The following is a 25,088-nucleotide window of genomic DNA, read 5'->3' on the forward strand; positions in this document are numbered from 1 at the left end:
ATTTTTAAGCATACAATTATGTTTTTGTATGTAATTTTATATCTTTAAAGAGCTTATAAAGGAAGAGTTGAACATGATATCAAGTTTATGAAGTTTAACTTCAGTTTCAAAAACAAACACTAATTATAGTTTTGTACTATTTGATGGCACAGTTTGACACGGTTCCAGACACATTTCTTCCTCTAAGGCAGAGGGTTATAAGCAAGGCCCTCACAAGACTGTACTCACCTTTGGGCAGTTGTGGCCATAAGGTCTTCTGAGCCCTGCAAAAGTGAACCTTCTCTGCTAGCTGTCATAATCCTGTCTACTTCAGTAGTGGGACTCAGGTCACAGCCTGGAAAATAAACAGCCTTTATCTTTTTTATAGTGTCAGAGACTGTTCCAGAAAGTGATTTGATCCCACAGATGTTATATCATAAAATATTAAAGGAGAGGTCTGATGACCTTCTAGAGTTCCTGGGGGCTTTAATTTGATTATGAAACACGTGTACTTTATATGTGTGTGATTTGCTTACTTTCATGTAGAAGAATAAGCCTCCCAACCCACCAGCCTTCATCTTCATGATTGATGTGTCATATAGTAACATCAAGAATGGACTTGTGAAGCTCATATGTGAAGAACTGAAAACTGTGCTGGAGAAACTTCCAAAGTAAGGGAACTTCCATTCTTTTTGTAACTTACACAATATTGCTGAATTAATTTATTGGCCAGAAAACAAGTGCTGAATGGACCATTGAGATTGTTTGCTAATGGGGATGTTAGATAATTGTTTAAACAACATCAAATAATCCTTAAACAGTCAGAGTGCTCTTTTGTACAGAGAAAAAGAAACAAAACTGATAAGAAATAATGCCACAGTAAGCAACATTCAAAATACATTCTAGGGACTTCCCTGGTAGCTCAGTGACTAGGACTCCGTGTTCCCAATGCAGGGGGCTTGGCTTCAGCCCCTGGTCAGGGAACTACATGTTGCAACTAAGGGTTTGCATGCCGCAACTAAAAACAAAAAAGACCTTATGTGTCCCAGCAAAGAGCGAAGATCCCACATGCTGTCACTGAGACCTAGTGCAGGCAAAACAAACAAACAAATAAATAAGTAAAACCTAATCTTAAAAAAGTACAGTCTAAGTTGTAAGGAAAATCCCAGCAGTGTGGTGGGAAAAGCCTTGGAAGTCAGTTTTCCCTTTTCAAAAACATTGATTTTCCAGTGGAAACATGCAGTTGCTGGTGTGGTAGATATTTCTAAGGGACACAGGAAAACTGACCTGCCCTCTCATGGCAGCTGTTGTGGCTCTTTGGCCAAATTTCTTTTTGTCCTTCTGGTTCCCTGTCTGGCCCCTCTGCAGCTTTCCTGCCTCTGTGACCTGTAATTTAAGGGCACAGCGTACATCACTTGTCTTGTCATTGCAGGGGGAGTGCATGAAAGGAAAGATGGAAAGTGTGTTAGCAAACATGACTATGTTTTATCGTATGCAAACTAGTTTGTTTAGGATTGGAACTAGCATCTAGTAAGGAGACTTGGAGCAGGGAGAAAGCCTTTGTTTATGGGAGGAAGGCATGCTTAAGGAAAAAAAGAAGCTGTGGAAGACTGTCTGAAACCTAGTGTTTGCACCAGTCTTAATCTCTTCCACCCCCCCTCCCCCGACACCCTGAACATCAGCAGCCTCTGTCCTTGAAGGGCCGCTCTGAGGGGTGGGTTGCCCACAGCCCCTCGGGCTCCACAAGTCCTCGGGCGCCCCCTCCTCTCTGTTCCACGTGTGGCCGGGCTGTGGTGCCTGTGAGTGAGGCTCAGCCGAGTGAGCGCCGGTGCTGGACCTCCCAGGAGTCGTTTTGTTTGTATCCATGAAGCTGAAGTCATCATATTCTCAAGGAGATGGTTTGGAAAAGCAGTGGGGATGTTTAAAAAACACAGAGGTGATTTCAAACTGAATCTTGCAGTGAAGAATGAGCTGGGAGCAAGATGAAGATGGGGCAAAAAAGGCCTTGATGCCTGCCAGCGGCTGTGACTACAGTTTCTGCTACCTCATTCTCAGGGACACTTGACAAGGATGGACTTTCTGCCAAAAATGACATCTTAGATCACAGACCTCTCACAGGGCTGCCTTAATATACTACATTTGAGGAGTGTGAAAGCTACTTTGATTTCTGGAAATAGTCTCTCTCTCTCCCCCTTCTCTCAAACTGCTTCAAATTAGTTTCTCACATGACTATTCACTTCACCAACCCCATGTGCCTTTTCAGCACACTGGTGATATGAAGCTTATAACCTATTGGTGTAAGTTATAAAATCACACTATTAGGTGTCATCATAACTTTTATATACCATTGGAGCAGACATGTGACTTTGGCAAAAGATAGGAGAAAAAAAAAAGATACTGCTGGCTATTCCCTGCCACTTCTCAAATATTTCTCATTAAAGTTCTTATTCAAGCCAAAATACCTTCTCTTTATCTTTTAAAATGAGCTTCCCTGGTGGCTCAGCTGGTAAAGAATCCACCTTCAATGTGGAAGACCTGGGTTTGATATCTGGGTTGGGAAGATCCCCTGGAGACGAGAATGGCTATCCACTCCAGTATTCTAGTCTGGAGAATTCCATGGACTGTATAATCCATTGGGTCTCAAAGAGTCGGACACAACTGAGCGACCATTCCAGTGCAGGAGACGCAAGAGATGTGGGTTCGATCCCTGGGTCGGGAAGATCCCCTGGAGAAGGAAATGGCACCCCACTCCCGTATTCTTGCCTGGAGAATTCCATGGACAGAGGAGCCTGGCGGACTACAGTCCATGGAGTTGCAAAGAGTCACACATAACTGAGTACATCTTTTAGATTAAAACAAATCTATTTTTTCTTTTCTTCCTTGAAATCTATTTTGGGCAGTGTGTATGTGTATGTGTGTATAACTATATTTTTGATGGTATGATTGCCATCAATTTGGTTTAATTCTTTGAATTAAAGCAGGTAATATGCCAAAGAGCGTTTCTAAAGCACAGTATAAGTCTTGGTTAATGTCTAAGTTGGGTCTTCCCTGGTGGCTCAGTGGTAAAGAATCTGCCTGCAACACAGCAGACATGGGTTCAATCCCTGGGTCAGGAAGATCCCCTGGAGGAGAGAATGGCAAACTAGTCCAGTGTTCTTGTCTGGAGAATCCTATGGACAGAGGAGCCTGGCGGCTACAGTCCAGGGAGTCGGACACGACTTAACAACTAAACCACTACCATGAATGTCTAAGGTATGTTCATCTCTCAGCTAATCTTTTGAGAAGGGAAAGCCTGTTCCTTACTATTGAACTTTGAATTTGCATCTTTGGTATGGCCAGAGTGACAGACTTCTCTGTCTGACTTTTCCGGAACAGGACAGAAAAGATTTGAAGTGTTTTACTTGTTATTCAGACCAAATTCTCTTTCTGAGTTGTTTGTGTCTAATGCTGGTGTAGCTAATATGTTCAAAATGCTTGATTTTGGAATATTCTAGTTCTTCAGGTTACTTGATATCTTCGGTGTTGCTCTGCCAGATTCATTCCATTATAATAAGGGCGAGTGTTGAGGGAAAGGGTCATTGAAAAAGGGAACAAACCATGTTGTTCTTTATGATATCCTGTCTATAACTTTACAAAATTTGTATAGAATTAATATGAAGGAGAGACAGATTCCATTTTCTTCTGGGTATGGTTTATCAAGGCAGCTATCTTGTTGAAAAAGAAAATTTTAGCATAGCTCTTTCTTAAATTTAAAAACAACTGTTCCAGTGAAAACACTACTCCTACTATTTTGTAATAATGTGAGATGTCCTGGTTAGATATTTATAAAAAATGTTAATTAGAATTTAAGTGACCCCTATGAATCCCAGGATACTCTTTTCCCATCACTAAAAATGTCCAAACCCAATGGGGAATAGCAATCCAGATTCTTCTCTATAATTTTTGTGTCTTTTGCCTTGGCTGACTCCAAGTTAACTATTAAAAGAGAATAAATGCCCTTCATGATTTGCTGGACATTTTTCTCGTATGTAATACAAGGTTCACTGGGATATAGGAGCTGAACCAATGGTGTGCTAGAAAACCGCTCTGAAATAAGCAAAGCCTTTATTTGCATTGTTTGCTCATTCCTGTGGCGTAAATATTTCCAGGAGGCTGATTTTAAGCTACCAAAGCAACATCACTCACCTGAAGCTGGGAAAAGATGCAATCAGTTTACCAGTCTGGGCTCTAACCTGCCATCCCGAGCACGGTGTTTCACCGTCATGATAATGGTCCTCAACAAGACCTCTAATTCCTGACATCGTACTAGACCCTCTGAGAGCAGAGAGCATAAGCCTTGAGCCCTGACCTTTACTGGCTTATAGTCAAGGATTCAGGAAATGTTAACTGAAAGACAGTATCTACCAAGAGCCAGCTGAGAATGAGTTGTAGGAAGTTAGGAAAAGGAAATAACTTCTGGTTGGTGGCATCAGGGGAAGTTTCACAGAAGGAGGACTTGTGTTTGGCCTTGAAGAGTAAAAGTCTAACAAAAAGGGAAAGAAAAGGGAAAATATGGATGCAGTATAGTATAGTCATTGGTTGCCTGAAGTCATACAGTTTAGGATGTGGAGGGGATGTGTATGTGTGTGTGAGAGTCTGTGTATGTGTAGTTACAAAAGATAAGGATTCCTATTTCTAAAAATTTTGCAAGAGTCCAAGATACAAACATTTACCAAGTACTTTTGGAAGAGATTATAAGGATCTATTTAAACTGCCCACTCATTTATCAAGGCCACAGTGAAGAGCAAATGCCGTCAGCAAAGGAAACAAAAATAAAAGAGAATTTAAAGTCAAGAGTCAGCCTGTACTCTGCTGAAACATCAAGGAAACTGGAATGTCTGTGGTGGAGTCAGCAGTTGGAACTTCACATGATTCCATTTTCCTTTCTGTTGTACTCAAGTAACTCTTCAGGCCGTGTGCAAAATTTAGAAACCAGGCACACTAGGTTCTGTTCTAAAAAGTTGCTCCCTGAGCAGAATAAATTTTACTGAAATCTAAGGACCGGAGAAAATGGCATCTGTGTTTTGAAGCTTTCACACAGTCCCTGAGCACTATGTTATGTCCACTGCTGATTATCAGTAAGAGCATCAGTGGTGTCCAGGTGTGTTATTTTAGAAAGGGGTGTGGAAGGAGGAGGGGGAGGAAGAAAGAGGAAAAAAACCAGAGTCCAGACCACTCAACTGTAAATTTACTCAGTACAGACTTGAGTAAGAAGATTCATACCTGTATACTCCTTTCAGGAAACTAGAGCCTTGTCCTGGAATTCTGCAAAAAATTTTAAACTCTCTGTTACAATTCTGTAGTCTTTATTGCTTTTACTAACTAATTGTGAGTATCACAAATGGTTACCTAATAATTTCATTGTCAATTTGTATATGTGATTGTGTTATGTATTTGCACTGTCTGTTTGTTTATATGGTATGGTGGTTTAGTTGTGTCCGACTCTTGTAACCCTATGGACTATAGCCCGCCAGTCTTCTCTGTCCCTGGGATTCTCCAGGCAAGAACACTGGAGTGGATTGCCATTTCCTTCTCCATTATATGGTATATAACTTTCAAAATCTAGCCCATCTCCTGTTGAGTCTTGAGAATGTGTAAGACAAGTCACAGGGGAGGAGCAGGTCCTTTCTTAATAGCTGTCCCGTTCATCATCTGAACGTGTGTTTCTCTTCAGATATGCCATCTGTTACTCTGACCTTCTGGCGACTTCTGAGAGCTTTGTTTATAAAGAGTGTAATAAGCCTAGTTTGTTTATGGTGGTGGGGGCGGGGGTGGAATACTTTGTAATTGCTATGGCTTGAGAATAAATATGTTAGAAAAATACGAACAAATTCATAATATCTATTTGTTTTTTTACCTAGATTTTTGAGAATTTTTTTTCTTTATCAGTTTACTTACTTAGTTTTGAAATATCTCCCACCCCACCACTGTGACTCAGTATTATCTACATCTGGTAAATGATAACAAAACTTTAAACATATCTTCCATGTATTTTATGGAATTCCTTCCTGAATTTAATGTAAATTCCTTACTGAGTTTCTCATAGAAACATTGGGGATTTCTCATTTCTCATTTCTCTCTGTCATAAATTTATGAAAGAGCCTCAAACTTCCCCCCACCCCCTCACAGGGAAGATCAAGAAGAAACTTCTGCAATTCGAGTTGGTTTTATCACATATAACAAAGTTCTGCATTTCTTCAATGTGAAGAGTAATCTGGCCCAGCCTCAGATGATGGTGGTGACTGATGTCAGCGAGGTCTTTGTTCCTCTGTTGGATGGTCTCCTTGTCAACTATCAAGAATCTCAGTCTGTGATTCACAAGCAAGTACCAAGTGCTTTATAATTTAGACCCAAATCACTTGTCTGTTTTTTCATGTCTTGATTCAATCACATATGTTTTGTTTTGTCATTAACAAGGGAGTTTTAACACATGGATTATAAAACTCTATGTTAGGTCTGTCTCTTCTCAGTGTAGACCAGTATCTAAAATGAGGAATGTTTTAGTACTCACACTCAGGCCTGTCCATCCCTCCTTTTTGCTGGAAAGGCAACACAGGAGTTATTTCCTGTGCGTGGATGAGCATTTTCACTGATGATGTAGCCACTGTTCTACAATTCACAGTCTAAGAGATCAGAAATGTGGTAAATAGAAAAGTAACATTATAAAGGGTGTGATTTTTGTAAATGTTCCAACCAAATCATGAATTTTGGTGCCAAACCATGCCAGGATATCATTCCCTGAAGAGTGACCTGTGAAATTCACCCACAGGTGTTCGGTGTAAAACAAACGCCATATGTATTTAGCCTTGATGTGTTCGTGAGTTACTTCTTGATGTTTGTTATAAATATGCTAAGTATTTAAAGCCTTTTGCTCATTCATTTCTTACAGTTTATTGGATCAGATTCCAGAGATGTTTGCAGACTCTAATGAAAATGAGACCGTCTTTGCTCCTGTCATCCAGGCTGGCATGGAAGCCTTAAAGGTGAGCAGAAGCCACTTTTGGTTGGTAGTAAATAAACTTTAAAAATGACACACACACAGGAAGTTTCATCCGTGAAACAAAATACAGCCTTCATTAAAACATGCAGCTTGCTGGAGGCTGTCCCCCACTTCCGAGCAAACCTCAGGAGGAAACGGCCAGACCACAGCTCACTCCCAGCGTTTACATTCCAGCGCTGTTAGCATCCGAGGAACTGATTTTGTCAGGGTTTCCGGTTTAGCTCCTCCCTTTGGCTTTCATATGAACTTTATATGATCTATTTTTAAATTATTTCAACAACATCTGAACTACCAGATGTGAAGAGGAAAAACCCCCATTTCTCTCCTTCCTTGGGCTTTTCAAACATGCAGGGGCAAAGTCGTGACAGTCAGTGACAGAAGCAAATGCTGCTGGGGCTTCCGAACGCCAGTCCCGGGTGTGGGGTTGGCCGTGTCTCTGGTTGGGAAGGTGAGCCCAAGTGACTCTGGTCATTGTCGTACTAATAAAGACAGTAATTTGAGGAAGGCAGAATGGTTGGAAAGTGCTTTACTCTTAATCATTATTACCTTAGCACAGGAGTCACCTTTGGCCTAGACAGCTAGTTCCTGAAACTGTTTTTTTTAATCTTATTATTAAAGTTACATTTAAATTAATTTTTAAGATAAAATGGCTAGTAATAATAACAAACAGCAACAACAACCCTACAGAATTAAGTTTATGAACTACTTCCACATAAATTTTGTGTCCAAATGTTTTAGTCTGGTTCTAGTATAGATGCTTGCCTGGGTTTTCTGATTTTCAACGTATTTACTGATGAGATCAAAGACTTACAGATATCCCTCAAAAAGCCTCAATATATGTTAATTTAATGTAAAATTAAAGATAAATTTTACATCCGAAAGCAATTTGGAGGTGTTAAGTTTCATCCTGTGGAAGCCAGCAGTGATCATTGTTTGGGCTACAGAAAGACTATAGGAATTCCTATTTTATTCCACACTGCGAAAGACAAATAACTGTTTCAGTTTGAAAGTTCTGCAGTTGTTGTTATTCTGTCCTCCGATAAGATGTCTCGAAATTCCTATGTAAATTTCCTGATATGTGATAAGTTATACACAACACTACAGGTCTTTCTACCCTCAAGAGTTTGTCCTGGGAGTGACAGTATATTCACGTGCCTGAGAGGAAAGATGAGTGGAGAATCGCAAGCCAGTAAATCATTAGTTAAGACAGCAGAGTGGCTCTTCTTTAGTTGCTAGTAAACAAATTTTTTAAGAATACAGGCATGCACGCACACAGGAAGTTTCATCCATAAAAGAAAATATAGGCTTCATTAAAATATGCACACAGAATCCTAGCTCAACCCCATATATCATTTCTAAAAGGGAGCAATACTGTCTTGTCACAGTGGGTTCCACGCAGTCCACAGGAGGTCTAGAGGCTGCTAAGCATCCTAGAAAGAAAAAATGTAGGGAGCAATTTGTGTGCATGCTTTCCACGTGTCCAAAGTGTGGTGTTATGATACATGATGGAAAACCACTGCGTTCTTAATAAGCAGGATGTTCTTGGAGGTCACTCAGCACCGCACTGACTGTTCTCAGCTGCCTGTCCTTTAGCAGAGCCCAGTTCATTTCATCCAATCTCTTTTTTATTTTTATATTATACTTGGAGTTTTAATGTTAGAGCAACATATGCCTTTCCACTGAGGTTTAAAGAGAAGAAACTAACATCTAAATATAACTAATCAGAAGTCAAAGTTAACAAGTACACTATTCTTACAAAGTAGAATGAACTCCTTTTGGAGAAGGTAAAGAACTGTCTTTCTATGAAGATGAGGAGGTGCCTTTACAAAATGACAGAGTTGGACATGATGTCGGTGGTGGTTACTGCCCCGTGCCTGCTGGCAGGTTGTTCCCCCAGGCCCAGCCTTGAAACAGACTCCGGGCTGCAGAAAGACCAGGAGGCAGCCACACCCCACCTAATGTCAGTGCAGTCATGTGTTTAAAGGGCAAGTACTTCTTAAAACTACAACTTTTTGGCCCCACTTCCAGAGATCCTGATGCATCAGCTCCACAGTTTACTGATTATCCGTATTTAGTTACCACCAGCATCAAGAATTGCTAGTCATTCTGCAGTGTCTCAGAATATCCTCACATTAAGTTAACTCCCCAGAAAATTGCATACCTGAGCCTTCCAACTTCACGTTACACTTGGACTAAGAATGCTTTTCATTAACTATGGTTTAATGTCTTATTCTCTGCTTTTATTTATTTTTAATTTAACTTATGTGTTTAGCTGTGCTAGGTCTTTGTTGCCCTAGTTGCAGTGAGCAGGGGCTACTCTTGTTGCGGGGTGCAGGCTTCTCATTGCAGTGGCTTCTCATTGCGGATCCCAGGTTTCGGTAGTTAGTTGTGGCACGTGGGCTCTAGAGCACAGGCTCAGGAGTTGGGGAACACAGGCTTAGTTGCTCCGCGGCATATGAAGATATTCCCGGGTCAGGAATCGAACCCGTGTGTCCTATATTAACAGGCAGATTCTTTACCACTGAGACACCAGGGAAGCTCTTCTGTGCTTTAAACTAATGGTCAAATTAAAAAAGAACACAGTGAAGAAAGTTTCTTTCTTGTGTAGAACATTAAGTGGAGACATTGAATGATTCAATCTTTAACGTGTAGAAAAGATTCACTAGCTGGTTTCCTAGAGTCAGTCATGATAAGCATTCTAATTCATAGTTTGTTTTAGCCTTAATTAACTACAGTAAAAATACTAATACTACTTAGGGTGGATGTTCTAGTTTCCCTGACCTTTCTACTGATTTCTAGTTCTTAACATTTGTCTTAGTAATTCTATTATTATGTGCCTTTAATTGTCTGTTTCCTCAAAAGCTTTTTTACAAATAGATTATTGCTATAAATAACAAATTAATGAAAAATATTTCTTCTGCATCTCCCAGGAAGATTCCAGGTGATTATAATTTGTTGTGTAAGAGCAGAAACTACTGTAGTACAGCTGGAGCTTATCTGTGGGTTATACTTTCTGCCTCAAGCAACTTTATCAGGTTTGGATGAAGAAAAAATAGGATAAATGTGTTGTGTGTTTGTGTAAAAGCGTGTAAATGTCTGATGTGTGTATGATAGTTCAGCTGCCTCTGACAGTCATATTATCTCATCATCTTTCAGGTCCTGTGTGGCTAAAAATCAGTCAGACTTAAATTTGTATAAACATATTACAAAGGTACTAAAATTCTTGCCTGAAGTCATTATCAGGCTGAAAGCAAACAGTTTTGAGAACCTGCAGGGTAGTATCTAAATATTGAAGAGACCACATCATTCATTCACTTGTTCTTTCAATCAACAAAGATTGACTAAATGCCTGTGTTTTATGAGACAGTGTTAGGACTACTGTCCCTAAGTTGCTTATAGTGTGTGGAAGAGATGTGACTCTGTAATACAAGACATGACGTTTATTGCTAATATTCCCAAAAAAGGGTGTGGGGGAGGAGAGCAAAGAGTGCCTCTGGAATGTCCAGGACTGTGGCAGGTCGGTGAACAGCTCAGCGTATTCTGCCCCAGAGGCCAGAGCCCAGAGCCTCATCCCCTCTGCACAGGAGGAGAAGCTGAAAGGACAGCAAAGCGCAACATTTGTTATTTGTGTCCAAGTGGAGACACTGTAGAACCAGACTCCCCCATTTGAATTATAGCTTTACCTTCTATCAGATAGATGCCAAGTCAGAGCTATATATAATTAGTTGTAATAAACTTTTTGAAGCAAAGATGGAAGACAAAAATGAACATAAAACATGCGCAGATTTGTCACAAAGATAAAAAGGGACTGTTTGAAACGTTCTTACACATACTTCTCAAAAGCCCTCGAACGATCCAGCTAAAGTCTTCAGTTCTCTGTTTTCTGTTGTACATGCTTCCATGTCCACAGCACCTTGCACTCTTAGTGTCTTTTTTTTTGTATATAGTCTTTCAAAATCTGCATCTATTTTAAAATCTGACACTCATAACTCAACTATATGTGAATTTCTGGCATTGTTTTTCAAGTTGGCCTCAGAACAGTTTTCTGAGTTAGCTTTCACTTTCCCATAAAACGAGATAAACAGTTTGCCAAAAAGTTGGAGGGAAATGGCCTTTAGTGGTTATGCTTCAAATATATCATTAGATGTGGGGAGTTTATCCCTCAGTCGTCTTCATATATGCTTCAGTTTGGTTTCAAGATGCTGTGTCACCACATTCCTTCCACAGAAACTCATGAGGCACCTGTAGGGTGAAGGGGCCAGACCTGAGGCGGGGGTGGGCAGTGTGGCTAGAGAAACACACAGTAGAAAAGTCACAGGCCTTCCCCTCTTCGTGGAGCCGGAGATCCATGGAAGACAGCAGAATACATAAAGCTGTAACCTAGTGTCATGAATTCTAGAAAAGTCTCATCTACAAAGCAGAGTGGGGACAGAGAGGTAGAGGCAAACAGCTCTGCTGAGGGCAATGATAACACCTCTCTCAGAAGAAAGGACATTGGAGCTGAATTTTGAACACTGGGTTCTCCAGGTCAGCCTTCCTCAACCTGTTTCCATCATAACAAGAATGACATGTCACTCACCTAATCCTGTATGATACACTCATGTGGGCACAATCAGATTCTGGTAAAATCATAACATTTTGTAGGGACATAAAGCGTATAATGCCATAGGAGCTCTTTCTTTTATTGCTACCTATAAAAGATTTTTTTAAGGATGTGATTAATGAAATTATAAGTCTGAAATTAATAGCCATTATATATATATATAAAGAAAAAAGATAAATATGGCTTCTTAATTTTTTTCCCTAATATTATACTTTATCTTTTTTCCTTCAGAGTTTTACTCAATGGGTAATATTAACTAGCAATCATGTATGTGTAATTATGATAAACACCATGTCCTGGATCATTGAATTCTCTCAATATTTTTGTATAACAGTTACAATGATTCCTATGTCATATAATTAGGTAATTGAGGCATGAAAGTGAAAGTCACTCAGTGGTGTCCGACTCTTTGCAACCCCATGGTCTATAGAGTCCATGGAATCCTCCAGGCCAGAATACTGGAGTGGGTAGCCTTTCCCTTCTTCAGGGGATCGTCCCAACCCAGGGATTGAACCCAGGTCTCCTGCACTGCAGGCGAATTCTTTAATAGCTGAGCCACAAGGGAAGCTCAGTTGAGGCATAGAGAAGTTAAATATTTTGCCCAGTGTCATTTAGCTAATAAAATGGCTGAGATTCTAAACCCATGTAGATAGGAACTACACCCCTGGTCTTAACTCCTGTGGTATAGAATTACAATTCTTCTATGAGTAGCAAAGATCTAGACGCATAGAAGAATTTTTGACAATAAATTCCTTAGGGAAATTGGGCAGGTGAGGCAAGAAAAGTCAGGGAGAAGATAGACTTTTAAGAAAAGTTTTATACCTTTTCTGCTACTTGCTGCTGCTGCTGCTAAGTCGCCTCAGTCGTGTCCGACTCTGTGCGACCCCATGGACGGCAGCCCACCAGGCTCCCCCGTCCCTGGGATTCTCCAGGCAAGAACACTGGAGTGGGTTGCCGTTTCCTTCTCCAGTGCATGAAAGTGAAAAGTGAAAGTCGTGTCCGACTCTTCGAGACCCCATGGACTGCAGCCTACCAGGCTCCTGCATCCATGGGATTTTCCAGGCAAGAGTACTGGAGTGGATTAAGACAAAAAAATACTTTTGTAATAGTAAAAGTGATAAAAATGAAAAAAATCTAGTCATAGAATTTCAAAACCTGTAATGTGTTGTTATCAGTATCACTGGAAATTTTACTAGGATTCCGTCATTGGGACTAATGTGTTGCTCTTGGCCAGAGTGTTGATAGCCTACTTCTCCTATGAGGTCTGTCTGCACATGGAGGACCACTGTCCATGCTCTTCACTCTTCATAAGAAGAAGGAAGCCTTCCCTCCTCCTTATTAATGTTGTATCTGTCAGTAATTTTCTGTAGAAGTCTTGGGCAACAATAAAATTGCTGCTCATACTGAGTCACACAGCAAAGATGGGATGGGGCATGGGTTACCTTCCCTTCCCAGGGTGTCAGCTGGGACCCTCCCCCTGGGGCCCACTCCACAAAGCTCATCAGAATGTCACGTGGTGAGACACGTTAGGACCGGGCTAACCTTGAATTCTCTTCATTTGCTTTTTGAGGAAGTTATTCACAAACCCACATACCTTATTATTAGCAATAACTTCCCAAAACATTTTGCAGCTGACCCGGGCACACGAGCGTGTGCCACTGAACCCCATCTTTGCACATACCACTCCAGGTCACGAAAAGGGAGAGATGTATTCCAGCCAGAGGGAACAGAATGTGCAAAGATAAAGAGGTGTGTAAAGCATATGGTGTACTCCAGGAAAGCAGGGAGGATTAGAACTTCCAGTGTAGGGGATGGTCAGGGCAAGATTAGACTGGAAAACAGATTCAGGGTAAGCTCCAAAGGGCCTTGAAACTGTTTTTTACATGCTGTGTGACCTGGGCCAGGCTGGATGGGCCAGGTCTCCTATCCTTAACATGCAGCCCATACTACCTTCTTCCCCAGGTTGTCAGCATGAAATGAGAAATGTGTGCAAAGGATCTGGGGCAGAGCTGCACATAGCAAATACTGGTAGCGACACATCCCACTGTTTCCTGGTCTTCCCACCCAGATAAAGGGGTGTGGACTTTATCCTGTAGTGGAAAGCCTTCAGGCATCACAGGGAGAAAAGCCACTTCTGTGATCAAAACGATTGTCTTCATTTCGAGGCAGCGATGTGCCCAGCTGACTTGGAGAAAGGCAGGACTGCAGAGGGGCAGTATCCGTGTTACTTACTTTCAGTAAGTTTTGCTCATAGGTTACCTCTCAGCTCCTTAAATAAGATTTTAAATCCTAATGCTGAGTTGATGTTCATGGCGCCCACCTGGGCTCTGTGTTACTTCCCAAGGACTGCAGCTCAACAGTGTCATCGTGATCCCACCTTGTTTCCTTTTGTCATCTTGCCTGAAAGCTGGTTCCTCGTATCTAACATTGCTGCACCACCACTGCATTCCTGTGCACCCTTCCTCGGGGTCCCACTTCAGGTTTCATCTGTATTTACTGACTGTTTCAAAGAAGAGCTTCTATTCTGCCAGGATCCTAGGAATCTTTTTACTTTTACTTTTGGGATTCACCTGGTTCTGAAAGACTTCTGTTGGCTAAAGGACAAAGTATTTTTACTTGGACATATCATTTGAATAGGTGTTTAAAACGTCATGGTACCGAGACCTACATTTAAGTATTGGCTCTTTGGGGGATTCCCTGGTGCTCCAGGGGTTGGTACTCCGTGCTGTCACTGCTTGGGGCCTGGGTTCCATCCCTGGCTGGGGAGCTCAGATTCTGCAAGCCCCGCAGTGCAGCCGATATATACCTATTTATAGTCTCTTTCATTTACAAGTTGTTTGACTTTAAGCAGGTCTCTTAGCCTCCCTGAGCCTGTTTCCCAGTCTATATAAGGCACAAGGTTATTGTGAGGATTAATGAGATGCATACAATGCTCGGCTCATAGAAAGGACTTATATTTTATTTTTCTGAGTCCCTTACAATAAAACTTTCCCACCGAAGTCTTTTTTTTTTTTTCCTAAAGGCAGCAGACTGTCCTGGGAAGCTGTTCATCTTCCATTCCTCTTTGCCAACTGCAGAAGCACCAGGAAAACTCAAAAACAGAGATGACAAAAAAATGATTAATACGGACAAAGAAAAGGTATTTGTAAACAGCTGCCCTTTGAAATGTCCATATGTCTGTTCTTATAAGGGAATAAAGAGAGAGGGCATGTGTGATTTGTGTAAGAAAGAGGGCAAAGTTAAACGTATAAATCCAGGGTACTGTACATTGTAAGGAAGATTGTGAATGTAAATAATTTAGGAAACTGTATATTCCTAGGGAAACTGATATCTGACCTACATTAAGATAAAATCTCAAGCTTTTTCATGTATAACCCATGTAAGACACTGGTTGGTAAGACTGTTATGGAGATGGGAGAAATGGGGGGAAATGCAGAAGGGTCAGGTAGAGGGTGAACGTGATGGACATCCCATAGGACGGCAGTCCTGAGGTGCCCGGGGCTCAGAATACGCCCTGCTCAAGCCCTCTAAGGTGTTGCCTTGGGACCCAGTCAGGGGGCAGGATGAACCGTGAGGCGGGCATCCAGCCGGGGCCACGTGACCCCAGACAGGTCGCCTCATCTGGACCTGCGCAGGGAGGACAGCGGCGTCAGCATCCTTGGGGTCATCAGAGGATCAGCTGACACCATGCACACGTGGCACACGCCTGGCACACGGCGTGCTCGACACGCAGCCGCTACCCTGGTGAACACCACGCTGGCTTCCTCAGCCCGGAGAGCGCAGTAGAAACTACAAACAGACACGTTTGTGGGTCTCATTTCCCCTCTGCGCGTCCATTTCTTCAGATACTTTTCCAGCCTCAGACCAACGTCTACGACTCCCTGGCCAAAGACTGCGTGGCTCACGGCTGCTGCGTGACCCTCTTCCTCTTCCCCAGTCAGTACGTGGACGTGGCCTCCCTGGGGCTCGTGCCTCAGCTCACGGGGGGAACGCTCTACAAATACAACAGCTTCCAGGTAAATGCCCGCAGTCTGTTCCCCTGGGTTTCCTCCTGCCAGCTCCCTCTGGGAACTTAGATGGTAGCTTAAGAGAGCTGAGCCCCCTTGTGGGCAACCGACAAATGTGTGCTCTAGAGCCGATGGAAAAGGATGGCCAGGTGGTTAAGAATGGCTTTCCTGGGAAGGAGGGGGTAGGCCGAAATGGGAGAGTAGCACTGACGTATACACACAACTGTGTGTAAAACACAGCCAGTGGGGACCTGCTCTATGGCACAGGGAGCTCAGCCCGGGGCTCTGTGATGACCTAGAGGAGGCGTGGGGGTGGGGTGGAGGCTTAGGACGGAGGGGATATAAGTATACTTATGGCTGATTCATGTTGCTATGCTGTAGAAACCAACACAATATTGTAAAGCAATTATCCTCCAATCAAAAAGAAATTTTAAAAAAAATTACAGAAAAAAAAATTGCTTTTCTGCTTCCTAAGGTATGGCAACAGATTGAGCTCTTTCAGCCTCAGGTTTAAACATCAATGTAAGCTTCCCTGTTGGCTGCTGCTGCTGCTGCTAAGTTGCTTCAGTAGTGTCCGACTCTGTGGGACCCCCGAGACGGCAGCCCACCAGGCTCCCCCGTCCATGGGATTCTCCAGGCAAGACTACTGGAGTGGGGTGCCATTGCCTTCTCCATTCCCTGTTGGAGGGAAATATATTTCCTGTAAAATGTTTGTATGTTATATAAAACTTTATATTCAATATATTTAAGACTGCTTTTTAAAGTGACCATGTGTTTGTTTTAAATTGTTATGGTTTGAAGGGGTCAGTTCATTGTACCCCTCTCTTCCAAGCCTGAACTGAGAGTCAAGAGATGATCAGAATGTCAGCACTGGAAGGGACCCAGGTCTGTGGGACTTGCTACTCTTTTCTCCTCCATGAGACGGACACCACCAGGCACAGGGTGGGCGCAGATATGTCTCCTGTGGACCCCTGGCCCTTGCGAGCTCCAGGACTGAGGGCCAGGCAATGTGTGCCTCCTGCAGGCTGCCCCCCCCCACCATCCCACCCAGAGGACACAGAAGAGGCTGAGCTCTCCCCACCCAGTTCCTTGTCCCAAACTCAGACATCACCTGCCCTCACCTGAGAAGGGGTGAGGAGGCGCCTCTAATGTGTGCACGTCCACATGGAAACATGGAGTGGGAACGAGTGTTCCCCCAACAAATGTGACAAATGTTCATCATTTTTATTTTGATGAATCCAATTATTTTTAATTGCATAGCTACGTACTTATATTGTAAACTAGCTAAGGGATTTGATAAGATCAAAGATTACAAAGGAAATAACATTCAAAGGGCTTTCAGAACCCTAACATTTCTGGATAAACTTAAGTTTTAATCAAGATTTTTTTTAAAAAAAGAATTATTTCCAGTATTTTACTGCCATCTGGTGGACACGATCGTACTTTATTTTTTAGATGCACTTGGACAGCCAACAATTTTTGAATGACCTCAGAAATGATATTGAGAAGAAGATAGGATTTGATGCTATTATGCGTGTTCGTACCAGCACAGGTACTTTTCATTTATACTGTTTTCAGGTCTCTGATGTATGATTACTTCCTCTTGAAACTAACAACAGGCCAACAAAGAAAATGACGGTAAAATAAGGAGAAACAAAATTTCCGTTTTTCCTCATCCTCAGGTTTCAGAGCCACTGACTTCTTTGGCGGCATTTATATGAACAACACCACCGACGTAGAGATGGCAGCCATCGACTGTGACAAGGCCGTGACTGTGGAGTTCAAACATGATGACAAGCTCAGTGAAGACACTGGAGCCTTGATTCAGGTGACTCAAAACAGACTCCTGTCTTTTGCTTAGTTTGTTACTGACAGTGATCACTGGAGAGATTCCCAAGACCATCAGCTGTGTCAGTCTCTCCATGAAGAAGTCCAGTCCATTTCCCCAAAGGTGGAAGTGACTAGATTAGAACACTCTGTGGCTTATTCTGCATACTCTGATTCCTGTGCTGTTTATCTGAAGTAATGATGTATGTGGAGTCTTTGCACGAGAGCCCCGCAGGCTTGAGGTCAGATGACAGGCATCGGTCCCCAGCCCCACTGGTTTGCTGCACTCCTGCCATGCTCCAGACACCGTGCTGAGACGGGTCATCATAGCAGAAGCAAGTGTCCACAGGACATGGCTTTGTAGCAAGTAAGATTAACTAGATGCCATGGAGACTTTGACATAAAACAGGAGAAATTCTAGTGGTCAGTTTTCAGACATCAGTATCATCCTCAAAGAAGGGAGAGGTTGACATCAGATTGAGGAAGAACTCTAGTAACTAATGTGTACTTTAAAATCACAGACATGGGGAAATGGTTACTGGTTCACATTATCAAAATGTATACATTTTGATATACATGTGTATATATACATGATACATGTATACAAAATGCATACAAATGTATACAAAATGTACACATTTATCATTAGTATAAAACCTATCACCAGAGCTTGCTGTTTCTTTTTGGGTGAAGTGAGCCTTGAGTAGGACTATGATAACGTGAAGGTATTATTTCTGGACCTGAATCCCTGGCAATAAAATCTAAGCTAGGAAGTGTAGCCTAGTTGTGGAAATGCAAACAGGTATTTTCATATGAACAGCCCCATTAAAACCTAAGTTTAAACCAGCGAAATGCTACCTGGAAACCCAGTGTATCACTGGCCATCATTCCTCCCTTAGGTGTTGTTTAGTCTTTAGCAATAATAGGAAAAGCCTGCTGGAGGGTTTAGAGGCCTTGGAGCTGTGCACACTGTTCTGCGCATGTAAGTTAAGACCAGGCTAGCTTGGGTGGACGTGCTAACCAGGAAACACGTGCCCTCAACATTGCCTCTGCAGTGTGCCGTGCTCTACACAACCGTCAGCGGTCAAAGACGACTCCGGATTCACAACCTGGGCTTGAACTGCAGCTCCCAGTTGACAGATCTCTATAAGAGCTGCGAGACAGATGCCCTCATCAACTTTTTCGCCAAGTCAGGTAACTCTTTGCCAATCCTGGGGTGCAGAGTACCTTGCCTAGTGATTCAGGCAGCCTTGTTGGTTAAACAGGTCTTGGGATGGTGTAGCCTTCTGGTGGGTAAATTTGGAGGTAAAAGCAGAGGATGAAGAATAAGAGTCAGCATCTCTAACTCTAGACAAATAAGGAGAACACTCAGTCCTTCCCAGGGCAAGAGTTGAAATTCAGGAAGGTGATGCTGAGACTCATGATGGTGTGTGACTGTGCCCTCTGGCACATGGAGATAATGGAAGAATATGGTCCCTCACATGAGACTGAACTGGATTATCCTGACTGAGATAATTAGGGAATGGTAGGGGCCCAAGGTGGAGTTTTCTGGCTCCTCCCCTCCTTGCCCCAAACCTCAGCTGAAATTTTACACTGAGCTTTAGAAGAGCAGTCCATCCCATAGGCATTCAGAACATCAGATGGTGAACTGGTCTTGCTTTTCTCTGTGAGAATCCTATTTCTAATATTCTGAGGAAGAATCTGGACCGATTTCCTGCCTTTTGTTATAGGTAGGCTATTGTTTTCCATTGGCTAAACCATCATACTTAGTCAAGAGGAGAGCCTTATCTAATGACTTTAACATTTTAAAATGCTGTTATTCCTGGCTGAGCGGTCTGAAGATAATAGCAATTTGTTCTTTTATTATTATTATTTGGAGGGATCCATTTCTGAGCTAAACCTTTTATGCCCTTTTCATTCTTTTGTGCAAACAGCTTTTAAAGCAGTTCTACACCAACCCTTGAAGGTCATTCGGGAAATTCTGGTTAATCAGACTGCCCACATGTTGGCCTGTTACCGGAAGAATTGTGCTAGTCCCTCTGCAGCCAGCCAGGTAAGTTACCTGCTGTCTTCAGATGCTCAGGGACTTGCTCATTCAGCATTCTGCTGGTGAAGGCTTCTGTCGTTTGGGCACTGAGATGCAGTCCAAGAACACTGAGGATACCACTTTGGGGGACAATGGTATTTTTATGTGTGAAAGTCGCTTAGTTATGTCAGACTCTGCAGCCCCATGGACTGTAGCTTGCCAGGCTCCTCTGTCCATGGGATTCTCCAGGCAAAAATACCGGAGTGGGCAGCCGTTCTCTTTTCTAGGGGATGCTCCCAACCCGGGAATCGAACCCAGGTCTCCTGCATTGCAGGTGGATTCTTTACCAGCTGAGCAACCAGGGAAGCCCATGGTATTTTTACAGCCAACATTAAAAAACTTAGTGGCCTCACAACATGCATGAACCTCAAAATGTGTGTGCATATTGTGCTGACAGTCACTGCATTATGTAAAACAAAAGAATGTTATGTGTAAGAAATGTCAATATAAATCGGTTTTCTTTGCATATAAAGATGAATATTACATTGTGAAATGGGGAAGCTTAAATACTTTTTGGATATATTAACAATCAAAGTTGACACGAGCTAATGGCAGAAATGACTTATCTATATTTTATAAACACAAATACAATTTATAAATTCTAAAGTTCTTTGCATTTAATAGTTAATAATAGGGAATTCCCTGGTAGTCCAGTGGTTAGGACTCCATGCTTTCACTGCAGGGGGCACAGGTTTGATCCCTGGTTGGGGAACTAAGACACCCATGCTCACAGCCAAAAAACAAAAAATTAATAATAGGTATGAAGACTTTTGAAAAAAATTGGCTAATAACTGGAAATTTTAGATCTTTTAAATAAATCTCATAAAAAGACCCAAAAAAAAAAGGTAGGCCCTCATGCCCATATTTATTTTTGCATCTGTTCTCTTTTTTATATTCTTTCCCATCATAGCTAGATGCCATTTTTCATAGTTGTGTATTGAATATCTGAACACAGAATGTGGATCAAAGAAGACAGCAACAGGTGGGAGACTTTCTGGTTAATTCTTGTCCACAGTGACACCTGAAACCCCACCTAAAGCAACCCTTCAGCAACAACAATAGTAGATGTATCTGGGGGCAAAATTCATAATCTGGGTAATGAAGGAAATTAAAAGATCGTTATTAGTTTGGACTTTTTTCAGAAATTCCTTTGTTGTCCAGAGGGATTAAAGTAGCCATCCATTCTTTCATCTCCCGCTGATAATTACAGAAGCAACTCTTAGATCTGTGTGAGTCAGCCCTCTTTGTTAGAGGATTTGCCTCTTCAGTAAACTCAGCGTCAGTCAGTCCCGTTTGGGAGCATCCTACACAGAGCCCCCCAGGAGCTCCTGGGTACAGGCCAGCCAGGACCACTGCGCCCCCCAGTCTCACTGTTGTGGAGCTCTGGAAACATTGCTCTGTGTCTGCAGTGTCTCACACGTCAGGAGGACTTGCTGAAGAACAGGTACAGTTAGTGAGCTCTAAGGAAGTTTATTTGCTAAAACAATTGGATTCAAAAAAACCTTCTTTCCCGCGTGTATTATGTTAAGTGTATATTCTTTTTCATCATTAAAATAGAAAGCTAAAAAGAAATCATGAATTTATAGACCAGATATTTATATTTTCAGATTATCTATCTCCTGTATATTTTCTTTTGGATATTTTGTTGTTCACTGACCTACTGGTAAATGGAAGAACTGACAGTCTCTCTTGATTCTTAGCCATGTGTGTAAAACTGTGTTGGTAAGGTTAAACACACACGCAAATTATTTGTAATTTTTTTACTCATGTTTCTACAATTGTTTCATTGTGTTATTATTTGTAGCATCATATTATGGTATGTACTTGGAGGCAGTTAGAATGAATTCTCCAAATTCAGTCAAACTGGACTCATATGAATTTGCACCCGCTCCTCACTCACACCTTTTCTTCCTGAGAGTAATTTCACTATTTTTGGAGGGGATTAGGGAGGCAAGGAAAGGTTTTAAGTACTGATCTGTTACCACATTTTCTTCCCTACCTCAAAGACACTGACCATCTGTTTTCTTTCACTCCCATTTTTCTTCGTCACAAAATTTCCTTCTTACTTTCATTCTCTGTTCTATTCTTCCTGCCCTCTATAGTCTCCTCTAATCAGACTTTTTAGTCCTGGAAGTGTCATCACGGGCCAAGCTCAACTCTTTGTGGTATTTAGGGCAACAAATTTCTAAACTGTCTTAATATGACCTGATTAATGAGAAACAGCCAGTGAATTGCAAGATAATATTTAAAAACTGTACATACATGCTTCTCTATGGGAATCTAAGAACATTTTTAATCCATAACAAGTAAGATGCCTAACTGGTAATTAGCCCAGAAATAGCACTGGGGCCACTTGGCTCCAATGACCACGGTTTGTGTCCTTTATCCTTGGATCGTAATTTTTTTTTTTAATCCTAATTTTCCTTGGCTGAAAACATATTCCAGTACCAAATGCTGTCAAATAAAAATACTTTATGCTAAATAAGTGAAGTCAAAGAAAAATAAATACCATATAGTCACACTTATATGCGGAATCTAAAAAACAAAAAGCAAGCTCAGATACTGAGAAGAGATTGGTGGTTGCTGGGAGGTGTGGAGGGTGAGCAAAATGGGTGAAGGGGCTTCTACTTATAAAATAAGTAAGTAATGGAGATATGATGTACAGCATAGCTGCTCTAGTTCAGTTCAGTTCAGTCGCTCAGTCGTGTCCGACTCTTTGCGACCCCATGAATTGCAGCACGCCAGGCCTCCCTGTCCATCACAACTCCTGGAGTTAATGATACTGTATTGCATGTTTGACAGTTGCGAAGAGTAAATATTAAAAAGTTCTCATCACAGGAAAATTCTGTAACTTTGTATGGTGATGATGTTAACTAGAATTGTGATCATTTCACAATATATACAAGTATCAATTATTATGTTATATACCTGAAACTAATATAATGTTAAACATTGATTATTTCTCAATTTAAAAAAAATATATGCTCGAGAAGAAATTCTAAGAAGAGCATTTCCTCATATGAGGAAACATGCATTTATCTGTCTTTGGTTTTTTGAAAGGAGATAAAAGCTGAGAGGAAAAACAAACGGCAAAGTAGAATTGTTCTAAAATATATTTTCCTTAACCAGTTAGAAAGTTGTGTCTTACATATTCCTTACTTAGGCGATCATGAGAAGTGATGATAAAGGGATTTGAGGAATAAATCCTATTAATAACAGAGCCCTAAGGGAAATCTTCTTTCCCATGTGTATTATGTTAAGTGTATATTCTTTTTCATCATTAAAATAGAAAGCTAAAAAGAAATCATGAATTTATAGACCAGATATTTATATTTTCAGATTATCTATCTCCTGTATATTTTCTTTTGGATATTTTGTTGTTCACTGACCTACTGGTAAATGGAAGAACTGACAGTCTCTCTTGATTCTTAGCCATGTGTGTAAAACTGTGTTGGTAAGGTTAAACACATACACAAATTATTTGTAATTTTTTTACTCGTGTTTCTATAATTGTTTCATCGTGTTATTATTTGTAGCATCATATTATGGTATGTACTTGGAGGCAGTTAGAATGAAGTCAGAATGAGGTCACATGAGCCAAAGAGAGGGTGGAGAGGAAGAAGGTACAGGTGGGTTTTAAAGGTTATAAAGGTGGATTATAAAGGAATGGAGAGAATTTGTGTTCTAATTGAAGGTAAAGAAAAAATGAAATTAGGGTTAATCTAGTAGCTCTAGTATCTAAAACAGGAAACATAAGAACATGTTTGTGGAATTGTAGGAGTTTGATTTTTTCCTGTTATCATTTAGTGACATACCTAATAAATTCACAAAACATTTCCTGTTTTAATTTCTGCATATATTGAACAGTATTATAATTTTCCTTATTATGGTTTATCTGTCTATATGCATATCATCCCCAGTGCACATCAGACATCTTGCATGTGGACTAGGGCTCACTCCTCTGTAGAAGCCTTGATGCTTTGATAGAACCTGTGACATAGCCCCCCTTCAGTGTCTGATGAGTCTGTGTATGAGTTCAAGCCGCAGGAAGAGCATAGAGGAACAGAGATCTCAGGGGTAGCTGAAAATGCTGTTCTTGAACTCAAGAGGTAGAAAGAAACTGGTAATACAGATTAAGAAATAATTTATACATTTCATTTAATAAACGTGTATATGATACTGTGTGTGGGCATTACTATAAGTGCTCCACAGATTAGAAATAATTTAATCCTCCTAACCACCCCAGGATCATGAAGTAGAGGTGCTACTATTTTAGAAGAGAAATGGAGGGAAAGAGGATGAGGCGTTCTGGAGGCATACCGCTGGGAAGGCACAGCCGAGACCACGTGCGCGGGGAGCTGTGCTGACCGGACACTGTGCCCAGCTGCCAGGGCCCTAGAGGGCGTGACGACCACCCGCCGTCCTGAACACCGACTCTGTGCTGCCTTCCCTGCTCTAGCTGCTTTACGGGGGTTACCATTTCGTCCTCCCTGCAACTTTAAAAAGCAAATGTTGTTTCTCTTTTACAGGTAAAGTGCAGTGGGTCTTGATTCTCAGTAAAGACCAAGCATCTGAAACCGGTGTCTGTCTCTTGCAGCTGATTTTACCGGATTCCATGAAAGTCCTGCCGGTGTACATGAACTGCCTGTTGAAGAACTACGTGCTGCTCGGCAGACCTGAGGTCTCCACGGACGAGCGGGCCTACCAGAGGCAGCTGGTCATGACCATGGGCGTGGCCGACTCACAGCTCTTCTTTTACCCACAGCTTCTGCCCATAGTAAGTAGTGAGCGCGTGATGGTGGCGCATTTCCGAGAGACGTCTGGAAGAGAGGCATGTTTTCTTCTTAAGCAGAAGCTTCAGTGTCACGCGCAGCGCAGGCCTGAGCCGGGCTCGGGGCGGGGCTGGTGGAGGGCAGCGGTGAGGCGCTCTAGCTCACGGAGCCGTCGGGTGACCGCGTCTCTGCCCTCATTCCCAGACGGGATTAGGCAGACTGAATGCTCAGGAAGCCAAGCTTCAGTTGAAGAAATCTATGGCATGAAAGGCAACTGCTGTGTCTGTATGGACTTTTATAAACACACATATATTTGTTTTTAGACAATGTATTAATGTCTGAGAGTCACCATAATCAGAATGGCTCTGATGAGTCTTGTGCAAATGCCCTCAGGGAATTTACCTGGTAATGCACTCTGCTTCTTTATTGAAGACAGCCCTTGTGTGCTCTCTGCCTCGGCTCCTTCCCCCCGCGGCTCCCCCCCCCCCCCCCCCCGCCCCGAGACCTAGCAGGTTATAACTGAGGGATCAGACAGGGACAGCCGATGGCTTGTGTCTGACTCCTGGATCAAAACTCACGCCCAGGCTCTCAGTAATAGTGCAATTAGGAAGAGTTAACTTATGTTCAAATAATTGATTTTCAGATAAAACTGGACTCTGCCAGGGAAACTGGGACCCTTGGGGACACGGACATGACGGTCTCACTGAAACCGCCTTGCCGAGGCCCCAGTGGGCTGCTCGCACTGCATCTGCCTGCCTCTCCCTCTAGAGCGCCC

At 42.0% G+C, this 25,088-nt stretch overlaps 1 protein-coding gene and 1 long non-coding RNA gene across 17 annotated transcripts in view; one reads left to right on the forward strand and one right to left on the reverse strand.

The window, feature by feature from the left end:
* SEC24D (SEC24 homolog D, COPII component) overlaps nucleotides 1-25,088 on the forward strand; it is a 120,265-nt gene that overhangs the window by 85,488 nt on the left and 9,689 nt on the right. For 10 of the 15 annotated variants that reach the window (XM_081493360.1, XM_081493395.1, XM_081493351.1 and 7 more), the window contains 10 exons: nucleotides 526-650; nucleotides 6,148-6,339; nucleotides 6,908-7,001; nucleotides 14,644-14,760; nucleotides 15,467-15,637; nucleotides 17,084-17,180; nucleotides 17,311-17,456; nucleotides 18,511-18,649; nucleotides 19,390-19,508; nucleotides 24,139-24,318. In XM_081493360.1, the coding sequence (XP_081349486.1) occupies nucleotides 526-650; nucleotides 6,148-6,339; nucleotides 6,908-7,001; nucleotides 14,644-14,760; nucleotides 15,467-15,637; nucleotides 17,084-17,180; nucleotides 17,311-17,456; nucleotides 18,511-18,649; nucleotides 19,390-19,508; nucleotides 24,139-24,318 (1,380 nt within the window). The remainder of the gene's footprint in view (nucleotides 1-525; nucleotides 651-6,147; nucleotides 6,340-6,907; nucleotides 7,002-14,643; nucleotides 14,761-15,466; nucleotides 15,638-17,083; nucleotides 17,181-17,310; nucleotides 17,457-18,510; nucleotides 18,650-19,389; nucleotides 19,509-24,138; nucleotides 24,319-25,088) is intronic. The other 5 variants (XM_081493451.1, XM_081493472.1, XM_081493438.1 and 2 more) reach the window with 1 other exon arrangement.
* Nucleotides 16,147-25,088, reverse strand: part of LOC145507316 (uncharacterized) — a 32,530-nt gene continuing 23,588 nt past the window's right edge. Inside the window, exon 7 of one of the 2 annotated variants that reach the window (XR_014054773.1) lies at nucleotides 16,147-16,306. This is a non-coding gene — a long non-coding RNA (uncharacterized LOC145507316). Of the gene's footprint in view, nucleotides 16,307-22,636; nucleotides 24,570-25,088 lie in introns of those variants that run through there. The other variant, XR_014054771.1, reaches the window with a different exon arrangement.

This window comes from Giraffa tippelskirchi, chromosome 1 (genome assembly GCF_054371585.1).
Source record: "Giraffa tippelskirchi isolate mGirTip1 chromosome 1, T2T-mGirTip1v1.2.pri, whole genome shotgun sequence".
Taxonomy (NCBI): domain Eukaryota; kingdom Metazoa; phylum Chordata; class Mammalia; order Artiodactyla; family Giraffidae; genus Giraffa; species Giraffa tippelskirchi.